The 14,119-nt window shown below is 42.1% G+C and overlaps 1 protein-coding gene across 4 annotated transcripts in view; it reads right to left on the bottom strand.

The window, feature by feature from the left end:
- Positions 1 to 656: 656 nt before the first annotated feature.
- Positions 657 to 14,119, bottom strand: part of LOC141071038 (uncharacterized) — a 137,395-nt gene continuing 123,932 nt past the window's right edge. For all 4 annotated transcript variants that reach the window (XM_073559597.1, XM_073559594.1, XM_073559593.1 and 1 more), the window contains 2 exons: positions 13,804 to 13,894; positions 657 to 3,456 (listed from right to left, as the gene is read on the bottom strand). In XM_073559597.1, coding sequence (XP_073415698.1) covers positions 2,042 to 3,456; positions 13,804 to 13,894 — 1,506 coding nt within the window. In that variant the 3' untranslated portion in view covers positions 657 to 2,041. The remainder of the gene's footprint in view (positions 3,457 to 13,803; positions 13,895 to 14,119) is intronic.

Here is a 14,119-nt window from a genome sequence, read left to right as displayed (position 1 = left end):
TGTTTATAATTTCTTTGCTGTTCTGATATTCCTAAAAAAAAAAAATCCATTTGAAAATGGTGCTGGCCACGCCTGCGCAGTAGCAGTGGTGCCATCTTGGCAACATGGTGTCGCCTGAGCCTGCCAAGTAGGAGGTCTCGGCGATCACAGGCGCCATCTTGGAGGAGGAAATTTTTTTCTCTAGCAAGATGGTGGCTGTGCAGTAGCTGCTATCGGATCCGATAGCTGTTAATACGCCGGCGACATTTTCAAATTGATTTTTTTTTTAGGACTATCAGGAGAACAGCAAAGAAATTAATTATAAACACATTACATATGCTATGCTGCAGCGCAGGTGCCACCACTGGCACCTGCCTGCAGAAGGTTTTCTTCCCCAAGATATATATAATATTCATTATGTAAACTAGAGGGCAGGTCACTGAGGGAGCAGTGAGCTGTCAGAAGCCATACTGACGAATATCTAATCAGAGCACCACACGAAGACCCCCAACAGGCCGCCCTGGAGCACGAGCATATCATTAACTTAAAACTGAAAATAAAGATTAAACAACAACCACAAGACGGATTTCATCAACCAAGGTATCATTTTAATCAGTATAATGGCGCCGACCTGACACTGTCTATAGATTACTGTGTACAATCCTGCTGACAGGTTCTTTTAAAGTGGTGGAAAAAAAATCCAAAGTTTGCAAAAAAAAAAAGCGCAATTTTCCAAGACACGTATCGTCTCTATTTTTCGTGATCTGGGACTGGGTGAGGGCTTATTTTGTGCACGCCAAGCTGACGTTTTTATTTTGAACCATTTTGATATACATACAATGTTTTGATGGCCATTTATTGCATTTCAATGCAATGCTGCGGACACCCAAAAAACGCAATTCTGGCGATTTGACTTTTTTCACGTTGCGCCATTTACCGATCAGAATAGGGCTGGGGTCACAATTGCAAGTGTGATGCGAGAAATTCACGTGAGTCTCTCACATCAATACCCGGCACTGCCGCCGGCGCTTGGGTACAGAGTGTGCGGCTGTATGAATTTCTATGCAGCCGCACACTCCGGTCCGAGTGCCAGAGGCAGTGCCGGGTTTTGATGTGCGAGTTTCTCGCATCACACTAGCAAGTGTGCCCCCGGACAAATTCTTTTTATATATTGATAGATCGGGTGATTATGAACACAGTGATATTAAATGTTGTTTTTTTTTTAATTTTAATTGTTTTATTTTGAATTGGGTGAATAGGGGGTGATTTAAACTTTTTAAAAAATTTTTTTAAATATATTTAAAAAGATGTTTCTTTACTTTACACTTACTTTAATAGTCTCCATGGAAGACAAGAAGCTGCAATCATCCGATCGCTTGTGCTACACAGAGCAGGGTTTCACTTGCTATGAGCGCCGACAGCTGAGCAGTACTCACAGCTATCCAGGGATCTGCTGCAGACCCCGAGTTGTCATGCCAACCCATCGGCGACCCGCGGTCTTGTGACATGGGTGCCGATGTGCAGGATTGGTGACACGCTTCTGGCGCAATTGTGTCAATTCTGCTGTAAGAGATTGACAGTGGCATTTAACAGGTTAACAGCTGTGGGTGGATCGTGATTCCACCTGTGGCTGTTAGGGGCACATGTCAGCTGTTGAAATCAGCTGACATGTGCAGGAAAAGATGTGGGCTCATCGTTGGAGCCCACATCAAAGGAGGAGACCTGACATGCGCCTATTGTGAAGGGGTTAATATTGATTGGAATTTTTAATTTTTTTTTTGGGAAAGATATTGTTGTACGTGATCGGGACACTTTTAGAAACAACCATCCAATTCTTTACTTTGCTTATCTGTTTAATAGGACACTCTGCTAAGTAGCTGAGACAAGTTATGCTTGGGATGGTTGTTTACATCAGCAACTGTGTTAATTACGGATATGTAAAATTGAAATAAATAATACAGAGCATTATACACTTCACATCTGTCTCTGTAATGTTATTCTGCTTTCCAGTCAGTCCTAAGTAACAGCTACCAGGTAGGACAGCCCTGTTATCTAACAATGGCTACTCCCCTGTGTGAGTACTTTGATGTTGAAGAAGATTTGATTTCCGTGTAAAACATTTCCCACATTCAGAACATAAAAATGGCTTCTCCCCTGTGTGACTTCTCTGATGCCTAGCAAGTTTTGATCGAACACTATAACATTTCCCACATTCTAAACATGAATATGGTTTCTCTCCTGTGTGATTTCTCTGATGTATAACAAGACTTGATTTCCCTCTAAAACATTTCCCACATTCTGAACATGAAAATGGTTTCTCCCCTGTGTGGCTTCTCTGATGTCTAGCAAGTTTTGATTTAACACTATAACATTTCCCACATTCTAAACATGAATACGGTTGCTCCCCTGTGTGATTTCTCTGATGTGTAACAAGACTTGATTTCCCTGTAAAACATTTCCCACATTCTGAACATGAAAATGGTTTCTCTCCGGTGTGACTTTTTTGATGATTAACAAGGTGAGACCTCTCTGAAAAACACTTTTCACATTGTGCACATGAATATGGCTTTTCCCCTGTGTGAGTTCTCTGATGTGTATCAAGATAGAATTTCAATGTAAAACATTTCCCACATTCTGTACATGAAAATGGTTTTTCTCCTGTGTGAATTTTCTGATGTCTATCAAGTCTTGATTTCATGCTGTAACATTTCCCACATTCTGAACATGAATATGGTTTCTCCCCTGTATGACTTCTATGATGTTGAATGAGTTGATATTTCCGTGTAAAACATTTTCCACATTCAGGACAAGAAAATGGTTTTTCCCCTGTGTGAGTTGTTGTGTGTGTAACAAGATGTGATTTCATTATAAAAGATTTCCCACATTCAGAACATGAAAACGGCTTTTCCCCTGTATGATTTCTCTGATGTATGACAAGAGATGATTTCACTTTAAAACTTTTTCCACATTCGGAACATGAAAATGGCTTCTCCCCTGTGTGATTTCTCTGATGTGTAACAAGATTTGATTTCACTGTAAAACGTTTCCCACAAACTGAACATGAATATGGCTTCTCCCCTGTGTGACTTCTCTGATGTGTAAGAAGAGATGATTTCACTGTAAAACACTTCCCACAATGTGAACATGAATATGGCTTCTCTCCCGTGTGACTTCTCTGATGTGTAACAAGATGCGATTTCCCTGTAAAACATTTCCCACAATCTGAACATGAAAATATCGTCTTTCCTTTGCAGATTTTTTGAAGTTCAACATCTTTTCTGTTATTTTCATTTTGATTAACAGTCTGTGATAAATTAGTGGATAGGACCTGTTGAAAAGTATCAGATTTGCTGTGAAGGGCTTGAGGTATATTTGGAATAATGGCATGCTCTTCATCTGTATTTGGTGGGACACCATGATCTTCTACTTTAAAAACTGAGAATGTCAGAAGTCCTTCTGAGCTCCTAATACAGTCATCTGCCAAGAATAAAACTGAGTATTTTTTTTCCAATAAAAATGCCTTAAAATTTCATTACTCATTATAACACATTCGATAACATTTATATACAAATTGAAGGAAGTTTTATTATCCACTAAAGGCCCTTTTACATTTAGCGATGCACCAGCGATCCGACCAGCGATACGACCCGGTCAGGATCGCTGGTGCATCGCTAAATGATCGCTAGTGAGCTGTCACACAGGCAGATCTCACAGCGATGCAGCAGCGACGCAGCGCACGATACTCACCTTTCACACACAGCGATCCTGACGTCCTCCCGCCCGCGTCCAGCGTCGCTCGTCTCACACAGCAGGAAGCAGACGACGAGAAATGGAGCCGCGCGATCAGCGACAGACAGCGGGGGAGCCGGTCGGAGGTAAGTATCACACATAGCGATATCGCTAGCAATATCGCTATAACGTCACAAAATCAGTGACGTTTTAGCGATATTGCTAGCGATATCGCTATGTGTAAAACCCCCTTAAGACATTGGGGGCAACATTAGCATCAAAATAGGTGCTGATTGTTTATGTTGTTAGGACACCAGCATGTGTTCTTTAATTGTTTCATTTCTCTGTTGGACCCATTTTTTTTATAAGTCCATGTTTTAATGAAATATTTAGGATATACTCTTGCAAGGGCTTGTAAGTCAGTGCTATTAGGCGGTGTCTTTCTCTATCACACAATCCCTTACCATTACCTGAACTTTAGAAGAGAGGAGACACAGGGGAGAAGTATCTTAATACAGAAATACCTTTGGCTTTGGAGCAAGTTTAAGTATTGATTAGCACATGCATTATTTTATTTGTGTTGTATTTTTTTCCTATTTAGTGAGATTAAAGAGTGGTTACCAAAATGGAGAACAAGTCTTTTATACTCCTTTATATGAGATTGAAGCAAATTATGGAGGTATTGTAAAATACCAATTTCTACAACAGTGCTGATCTTGACAGCAAACTTGGGTCCTTTTAGAGGGAGATATATAATTTGATTACCCACGGTACGTTTTGGATATCACATATATTAGGAGCTCAATTGGTGAGAAGGATTTGTTGAGCCATAGGACAGCGTGAACAGCACAGACTGAAGCTGTTAATGCAGCAGACATAGACAAGCTAAAAGGCACTTGGCATAAGAAACAGCAAAAATTAGTAAGCCTGAAAATAGCATGTGGATTAGTTGAGCGGGAATGCTGAATTGTACATTGATCAGCACAGCAGGTGATATAGACAGGAACCTTGGAATAGCACAGTCTATTATGCAGAGTTCACCTTGGAATAGTAGAAGTGAATAGGCAGACAGGTAAACTGATACAGTAGATTTGAGTGCATGGATCGCACCTAAAATCAGCAAAGATGAGTAGGCAGTCAGGTATCTTGATGTAGCCGATGTAGCAAAGCTGGAAGTGTGGATAGCACTGAGTCAACAGTCAGGCACATTAGAAAAGTAGAGCCAAATGTGCAGATAGCACAAGGAATCACAGTTGAGAAACAACAGTATGGCAGCTTGGTTATAGCAAATTCAGACAATATTGTTGCAGTAGATGAGCTAATTAGGTGACAATGTGCTGGGACTCCTTTGTTACTGCTGTGAGCACACTACCTGAGTACTCAAGCTGCGAGAAGCCACCCGAGTGTGCCCTATAAGGTCTACAGAGAAGACATCAGAGGTGCATGCTGGATTAGCATAATAACCTAACACAAATAAGAGCAGAGAGAGCCCGTCACAATACAGGAAAGACTCATAGTCAGACTCTGGAGCCAAGATGGGTAAGTAACAATATGGTTTCTGCATTTTTTTTAAGTATCATGTAGCCTATTGTACTGCACACTGAACTTTACATTGCTACTTTCTAATTTATAAATATTTTGTTTGGTTAGCGCATGATATTGCACATTGACAGAGTTTTTTTTCTTTGTTTTTGAGATTGGAACAACATATACAGTGCCTACAAGTAGTATTCAACCCCCTGCAGATTTAGCAGGTTTGATAAGATGCAAATAAGTTAGAGCCTTCAAACTTCACACAAGAGCAGGATTTATTAACAGATGCATAAATCTTACAAACCAAAAAGTTATGTTGCTCAGTTAAATTTTAATAAATTTTAAACATAAAAGTGTGGGTCAATTATTATTCAACCCCTAGGTTTAATATTTTGTGGAATAACCCTTGTTTGCAATTACAGCTAATAATCGTCTTTTATAAGACCTGATCAGGCCGGCACAGGTCTCTGGAGTTATCTTGGCCCACTCCTCCATGCAGATCTTCTCCAAGTTATCTAGGTTCTTTGGGTGTCTCATGTGGACTTTAATCTTGAGCTCCTTCCACAAGTTTTCAATTGGGTTAAGGTCAGGAGACTGACTAGGCCACTCCAACACCTTGTTTTTTTGCCTCTTGAACCAGGCCTTGGTTTTCTTGGCTGTGTGCTTTGGGTCGTTGTCTTGTTGGAAGATGAAATGACGACCCATCTTAAGATCCTTGATGGAGGAGCGGAGGTTCTTGGCCAAAATCTCCAGGTAGGCCGTGCTATCCATCTTCCCATGGATGCGGACCAGATGGCCAGGCCCCTTGGCTGAGAAACAGCCCCACTGCATGATGCTGCCACCACCATGCTTGACTGTAGGGATGGTATTCTTGGGGTCGTATGCAGTGCCATCCAGTCTCCAAACGTCACGTGTGTGGTTGGCACCAAAGATCTCGATCTTGGTCTCATCAGACCAGAGAACCTTGAACCAGTCTGTCTCAGAGTCCTCCAAGTGATCATGAGCAAACTGTAGACGAGCCTTGACATGACGCTTTGAAAGTAAAGGAACCTTACAAGCTCGTCTGGAACGAAGACCATTGCGGTGGAGTACGTTACTTATGGTATTGACTGAAACCAATGTCCCCACTGCCATGAGATCTTCCTGGAGCTCCTTCCTTGTTGTCCTTGGGTTAGCCTTGACTCTTCGGACAAGCCTGCCCTCGGCACGGGAGGAAACTTTCAAAGGCTGTCCAGGCCGTGGAAGGCTAACAGTAGTTACATAAGCCTTCCACTTCCGGATGATGCTCCCAACAGTGGAGACAGGTAGGCCCAACTCCTTGGAAAGGGTTTTGTACCCCTTGCCAGCCTTGTGACCCTCCACGATCTTGTCTCTGATGGCCTTGGAATGCTCCTTTGTCTTTCCCATGTTGACCATGTATGAGTGCTGTTCACAAGTTTGGGGAGGGTCTTAAATAGTCAGAAAAGGCTGGAAAAAGATAATTAATCCAAACATGTGAAGCTCATTGTTCTTTGTGCCTGAAATACTTCTTAATACTTTAGGGGAACCAAACAGAATTCTGGTGGTTTGAGGGGTTGAATAATAAATGACCCTCTGAATAAACTTTTCACAATTTAAAAAAAAATTAAACAAAGAAATAACATTCTTTTTTGCTGCAGTGCATTTCACACTTCCAGGCTGATCTACAGTCCAAATGTCACAATGCCAAGTTAATTCCGAATGTGTAAACCTGCTAAATCTGCAGGGGGTTGAATACTACTTGTAGGCACTGTATATAGTGTATGTACATGTCTAATCTTATTATAGGTAATTCACTATTAATCTGCATTGAATATGCATGGCTGTTTTATCGATTTGTAACTTTTTGTGTGTTATTTGGTATGTTATTTACAATACACTTTTTTGCTTATTCATGATGTTCTACTGCACACACTTCTTAATCATGAGTATGTGTGTTTGTGATTTGCAAAACTCTTAAAACTTTTTTTTTTCAAACTTTCATTGCTGATCAGCCTTTGCAAAATCATTAATCTTCATGATATACTCCATTCCCTCATTTTACTTCCTTATATCTTCAACACCATGCTGATAGTGTTAGTTTATCTTCCTAGTTCATGCTCTTTTACAAGTTTGCAAGGCTGAATTATCTAGCAAGAATCTTTAGTCAATCACAGGCCACTTGAGCTTTTGTGCTCCCATTACTCATGCTCAGACAAGGACATGTATATAAACAGTGTCTGAGTACAGATTTTTGCAGTTCATAGTAGTTCCTGAAAAATAATGGTCTGGCACCTAAAACAGCACTATCAGCAGATAGAAGGTAGCAAAATAAGGTAATGGAGAATATCACAAAAATTCATAATCTTGCAAAAACATTGATAATTAACATAAAAAGTTTATTTACCCTTTAGCAATGCAGATTGGGGTTATTTGCTCTGTCTTATGTATAGGAATGCAGAATGCGTTATCAGACAAATCAGTAAGTGAGCAAGTCTGTGGGCTCAGGTCTGTAACCCTAATCTCTGTTCTCCAGAACGATATTCTAAACCGATTAATAACCAAACCATGGTTAAACCTCTCTTCTAGAGGAGGATATTTTAGATCCTTTTGTTGTGTCAAAAAGTACAATGAAAACAAAAACTCTGAAGAAAGAGACTCAATCTATGGGTTTCTCCTTATGAGAGAAGGTGTAATTGCCTACGAAAAATATTGTGTTGGAGGTTGTTTCCTCTTCTGCATTGGGCTCAAGTATATATGCTTTTATAAATTACAGGAATCATTAATACAACTAACTTTCATGCCAAATGTCTTCTGCAACCTGATCCTAAGGTTATTTTTGTCTCACAGGTGGTTCTATAGTGCATTAAAGGGAATCTGTCACTTTTTTTTGTATTTAAATATTTTTATTGAAGTTTTTATAAAACTGGGAGGTGGATAGGGAGGGGGAACAAGCAAAAGGGAGGGGAAAAGGGTAAATGTACATAGGAAGGGTAAGGGTCATAAAAAATAGAGAACCCTTGTAACAAAGCATACATTAATAAGTCTGTCACCCTTTTTTTTGACTATCAGCTGCCGGCATTGACATCAGGGGCTTATCTACAGCATTCTGTAATGCTGTAGATAAGCCCCCCGATGTAACCTGAAAAATAAGGAAAACACGTTATATTATACTCACAGGAGGGGGCGGTCCGGTCCGATGGGTGTCGCGGTCCAGCGCCTCCCATCTTCATACGATGCCGTCCTCTTCTTTCCTTCCTGTCGTGGCTCCGGCGCAGGCGCATTGCTCTGCCCTGTTGAGGGGAGAGCAGAATACTGCAGTGCGCAGACGCCGTACCTTTCCCGACACCTGCGCACTGCAGGACTCTGCTCTGCCCTCGACAGGGCAGAGCAACGCGCCTGCGCCGGAGCCACGACAGGAAGGAAAGAAGAGGACGGTATCGTATGAAGATGTAATTTCTTAACATTTGTCGACATTAGGTCGAGAAGTTTGGAAAGTCATTTCTGCGTATTGTCTTATACAGTGGTGTACAGCTTTCATCAAAATTTTGGAATGGACTCTGTGTAGAATTGGAGATTTGGTCAGATTTCTCTCTGTCCTATCACCCTCATTCCAAAGGTAGAAGAGAATGAGTCGATCATATTTTGAAGAACTATTTTCCGTGTTTGGTGTCATCGCTATTAGAGAACTGAGAAAATTTGCTTCTGCGTGTTGTTCAAAATATATCCACTGCTCAAAAAAATAAAATGAACACTAAAATACCACATCCTAAATATCAATGAATGTGTTGAGAACAATAAAACATACAAATGACCAATGTAAATAAAAACTATTATCCTATGGAGGTCTGGATTTGTAATGATAATTAAAATCAAAAGTGGAAAATCAGATTAAAGGCAAGGCTGACCCAACTTTAGTGGAAATTCCTCAAGACAAGGAAATTATGCTCAGTAGTGTTTGCGGCCTCCACGTGCCTGTTTGACCTCCCTACAATGCTTGGGTATGCTCCTGATGAGGCAAGCAGATGTTCTCCTGAGAGATCTCCTCCCAGACCTGGATAAAAGCATCAGTCAACTACTGGACAGTCTGTGATGCAACATGTCGTTGGTGGACGTAACGAGACATGATGTCCCAGATGTGCTCGATTGGATTCAGGTCTGGGGAATGGGCATCAATACCAGGGCTGTGGAGTCGGTAAGCCAAACCTGCGACTCCGACTCCTCAATTTCCCTTACACCGACTCCGACTCCAACTCCGACTCCACGACTCCGACTCCCACACATATTGCTTATATTTAAGTGAAAAATTTATTGTAGTACAATGTGAACCTCAGACATTTAATCATTTTTATGATCCAATAATCAAGATATTTAGATAGAACAGAATATATATTGGTGTACTACCCGGTTTTCATTCTTTTTGGTACAGATACGATATGGATAGACAGATATGGATAAATGGATAGATAGAGCAGATTTCTAATCTGCTTTTGCTATTGAAAACATTATCTATGAGCTCAAAAACCTTTCAGGTGATGCGGTTTTTTAAAAAGATGATCAGCTTTTGCAGCTGAAAAACGTATCCTCAAAAAACACAGGAAAAACGCTGTGTGTGAATGTAGCCTTAGATCAGGAATAGAACAGCCATTTATAGGACATTTCATAACTTTCCCAAACTCCTATGAAAAAATATTCAGCACATCCTGCATTGAATTACTGTACCCAATTTATTATATATTTTAGGAGTCGGAGTCGGTCCATTTTATACCGACTCCAACTCCGACTCCGACTCCACCAAAATGAGCACCGACTCCGACTCCACGACTCCGACTCCACAGCCCTGATCAATACCTTCATCATGCAGGGACTGTTAACACACTTCAGCCACATTAGGACTAGCATCAGAAGGAAGCAAGGGCCCACTGCACCTGCATATGGTCTCACAATGGGTCTAAGGTCTCATCACAGTACCTAATAGAAGTCAGGGTACCCCTGGCTAGCACATAGTGGGATGTGGGGCCCTCCAAAGAAATGCCGCCCAACACCATTACTGACCAACTGCCAAACTGGTCATGCTGGAGGATGTTGTAGGCAGCAGAATGTTATCCACAGCCTCTCCAGACTCTGTCACATCTGTCACATGTGCTCATTGTGAACCTGCTCTCATGCGTGAAGAGCACAGAGCGCCAGTGTCGAATCTGGTAATCTTGGTGTTGTCTGGCAAATGCCAATTGCCCTGCACGGTGTTGGGCTGAAATCACTGACTTGTGGAAGTCGGGCTCTAATACCAACCTCATGGAGTCTGTTTCTGACAGTTTGAGCAGACACATGGATGTTAGTGACCTGCTGGAGGTCATTTTGCAGGGCTGTGGCACTGCTCCTCCTGTTCTTCGGTGCACAAAGGAGGAGGTGGTGGTCCTGCTGCTGGGTTGTTGCCCTCCTACTGCCCCTCCACGTCTGCTAGTATGTGTTTCTTTCCATGCTCTGGCCACTGTACTGAAAGTTTGACTGACTTGGAGGTACATTGTGTTAAGTGTTCCCTTTATTTTTTGAGCAGTGTATAATGAAAATCAACAATACCACAATCATTTTCATTTCATAGCTTTTCTTTATAATATAAAGAAGTATACATCCATTTTGCTGTTTCATTGGTCAGAATGGTGACATTACCACTTTCACCAAGATGAAAAGAGTCCAAAATACCACTCTGTAGAAGAGGCGGAAAACTTTATTCGAGTTTGGGTCAGGCAGAGTCATAGTCAGGGACAAAACACCTGCACATGGGCAAAGTTTCTGGGGTCTTCTACCTTTCTCAAGCATGTTTGAGGCAGGTCAATCAGATCTGCATCAAGCTGCATATTCACCATCATTTGCAGATTCCCAATTTTTTCAAGTGTCCATTTCTGTTTCTCAATCACTTCTCCAGAAGTCCCTCTGTTACCTCACAGCCCTTTCCTAACATTCATGCCGAATTCAAGGTCAAATAAATTTTGGATGTTAAAAGATTCAGAGGAAAACTATTGTCTTTCGGCTTGGTTAAAGCTATAGTCCAAAGGTAAAAAAAAATGTGACTCAGCCCTGTATTTTTTTCTGTGTGGAAAATATTAAAATTGCAACACTAAGAAGGAAAAATCGTAGGAACATGTTAATGATATCAAAATTATGAAAAAATGAAAACCAAATTTTCAAAAACAACTCAAATGTATTCACTATTGAACTTGCGTGTCATCACACATTAGCATGCAATCAATGCGGTTATTAATGGTTGTCTGAGAAATGTTCTGTCACTTGGGCAAATCATCAAGATCTGCTGCTGGCAACTCATTGCTCTAATTGCCGATCAATGATGTACCACATGTGCTGGATGGAAGATAAGTCTGAAAATGTTCCAGCCATGGCAGCACATTAAGGCGATGCTGGTTGCTCACAGTAGCACGAGCAAAATGTCGCATGGTGTTGTTGTGGTGAAAAATGGCCATACTGCTTGTTCCACAGACAAAGCAATGCATCACCAAACCGTTCTGACACTCCACACAATCCCAGGATTAGGACCGGTTGCTCATACATCTGTAAGCAGCCTGTGTGACCTAAACATGCTCATGCTTTAAAGTAAATAAATCGAGATGTTTTAAAAATGTTATTTCCATCCTGTGAATTCCATATGTTATGATCTGAAGTGATCTGACAGTTTTAAATCACTGGGTGAACTTTTTTTACTTTGGAAAGTTCCAAGGTGTCTTGACTGTCCCCGGTGGTGGTTAGCAGTATTGCACTTTAGGTTTTTGTGCACTTAATTAGGGATCAGGTGTGACACCCTATAAAGGTGTGCTAGGGGGTGCAATCACGGCCTGTGATAATGTCATGGTCACTGTGTGTCTGGGCGCAGGTGTTACCGCAAGGCGAACCCATAACACACGTGACCCTGGATACAGCGCCTCCAGTGGGGCGAATTTAAATAATAATACGTGCAGGTGGATATGCCGCCTCCACCTGGCGAATTTAGGTATTACACGTTAATAAACATTCTGGAAACCCCGCCTCCAGTACGGCGAATTTAAATAATAAAGGGGGACCTGGGAAACATCAACAGTGGTGGGCCCTGCAATAGGAAAAAGGAATTGGAGACCTCCTGAGCTCCCCTGAGCCAGTGTCCCTGCACTCCTAACGTTCCCTATGCCGGTTTCGCACCGGGCGCCGCACGCGTACCTCAACGCCCTAGCTCGCCCTGAACCTAAACCCTCACTAGGGAATAGGTCGGTGCGGAAACTAATCCCACCACTGCACTAATAACACACATGAGGAAAGAGACAATACAGGGGAACACCACTTAGCTTTGCTCTGTTGCGTGTGCTCCTAGCAACAGAGCCCTCCACCTGAGTGCATCTTCTCCTCCACCTGGATCCATCACCATAACAGGATCCTTCACCTTAGTGCAGCCTTGGAGCAGAGTCCAACACCAGTTGCAGCTGCTTAGAACCAGAGTCCCAAGGATGAGTTCAGCTGCTGACACGAAGTCGAGCATGCTTGAGTCCAGCTCAGCGGGAAGTGTCTGCATGGGCTGGTGGAGTGGCGACTATGGAGAGTGGCACTCATCATGTGGGACTTGGCCGCTGAGCTGGACTCAAGCATGCTCGACTTCGTGTCAGCAGCTGAACTCATCCTTGGGACTCTGGTTCTAAGCAGCTGCAACTGGTGTTGGACTCTGCTCCAAGGCTGCACTAAGGTGAAGGATCCTGTTATGGTGATGGATCCAGGTGGAGGAGAAGATGCACTCAGGTGGAGGGCTCTGTTGCTAGGAGCACACGCAACAGAGCAAAGCTAAGTGGTGTTCCCCTGTATTGTCTCTTTCCTCATGTGTGTTATTAGTGCAGTGGTGGGATTAGTTTCCGCACCGACCTATTCCCTAGTGAGGGTTTAGGTTCAGGGCGAGCTAGGGCGTTGAGGTACGCGTGCGGCGCCCGGTGCGAAACCGGCATAGGGAACGTTAGGAGTGCAGGGACACTGGCTCAGGGGAGCTCAGGAGGTCTCCAATTCCTTTTCCCTATTGCAAGGCCCACCACTGTTGATGTTTCCCAGGTCCCCCTTTATTATTTAAATTCGCCGTACTGGAGGCGGGGTTTCCAGAATGTTTATTAACGTGTAATACCTAAATTCGCCAGGTGGAGGCGGCGTATCCACCTGCACGTATTATTATTTAAATTCGCCCCACTGGAGGCGCTGTATCCAGGGTCACGTGTGTTATGGGTTCGCCTTGCGGTAACACCTGCGCCCAGACACACAGTGACCATGACACCATAATTTCACTTTGGATCAACATGTTAGGGCAAGTTAGGATAGGATATGGGTTGAACTAGATGGACTTAAAGTCTTCCTTCAACCTTAATAACGATGTTACTATGTTACTTTTCCTTCTTGGAGTTACAATGTCAATGAGGAGTGTAAAACTAGTGTTTTTCATTTATGCTTCAAATCATTCTGCCAGTAAAATTTATACAAACAAAATAAATTCTGTACAAACCCTAAAACTCAACAAAATAATTGTTGAATTTAGTGGTCACTACTCACCTATACAGTTATCTGTAGGAATCTCCTCTTTACACCGCTCATCACCCCTTATATATGTCTCTGTAGTATTAATATGGGACAGATTCTTACCCTGAAAGAAATAGTATAAAAGTCATCGACAGATGTAGATTTTTAAGGACAGAAGAATTCATATTTTAATGTCATGACCAAAACTGAAATGACAGCACTAGACAAGCAACTCTCCTGAATGAACACAACCTGTCAGCTTCTAATTCTAACCAGCAGTCTCCATAACCAGAAATTCTGAGAAGATCCAGACAACATCTAATGTCCATGATTAGCTTTACCCTGTAAT

Source organism: Dendrobates tinctorius, unplaced genomic scaffold (assembly GCF_039654945.1).
Source record: "Dendrobates tinctorius isolate UK_male_01 unplaced genomic scaffold, ASM3965494v1 ptg000014l, whole genome shotgun sequence".
Classification (NCBI taxonomy): Eukaryota; Metazoa; Chordata; class Amphibia; order Anura; family Dendrobatidae; genus Dendrobates; species Dendrobates tinctorius.
Note: the sequence above shows the minus strand (reverse complement) of the source record. Positions and strands in the feature narration are given on the sequence as shown.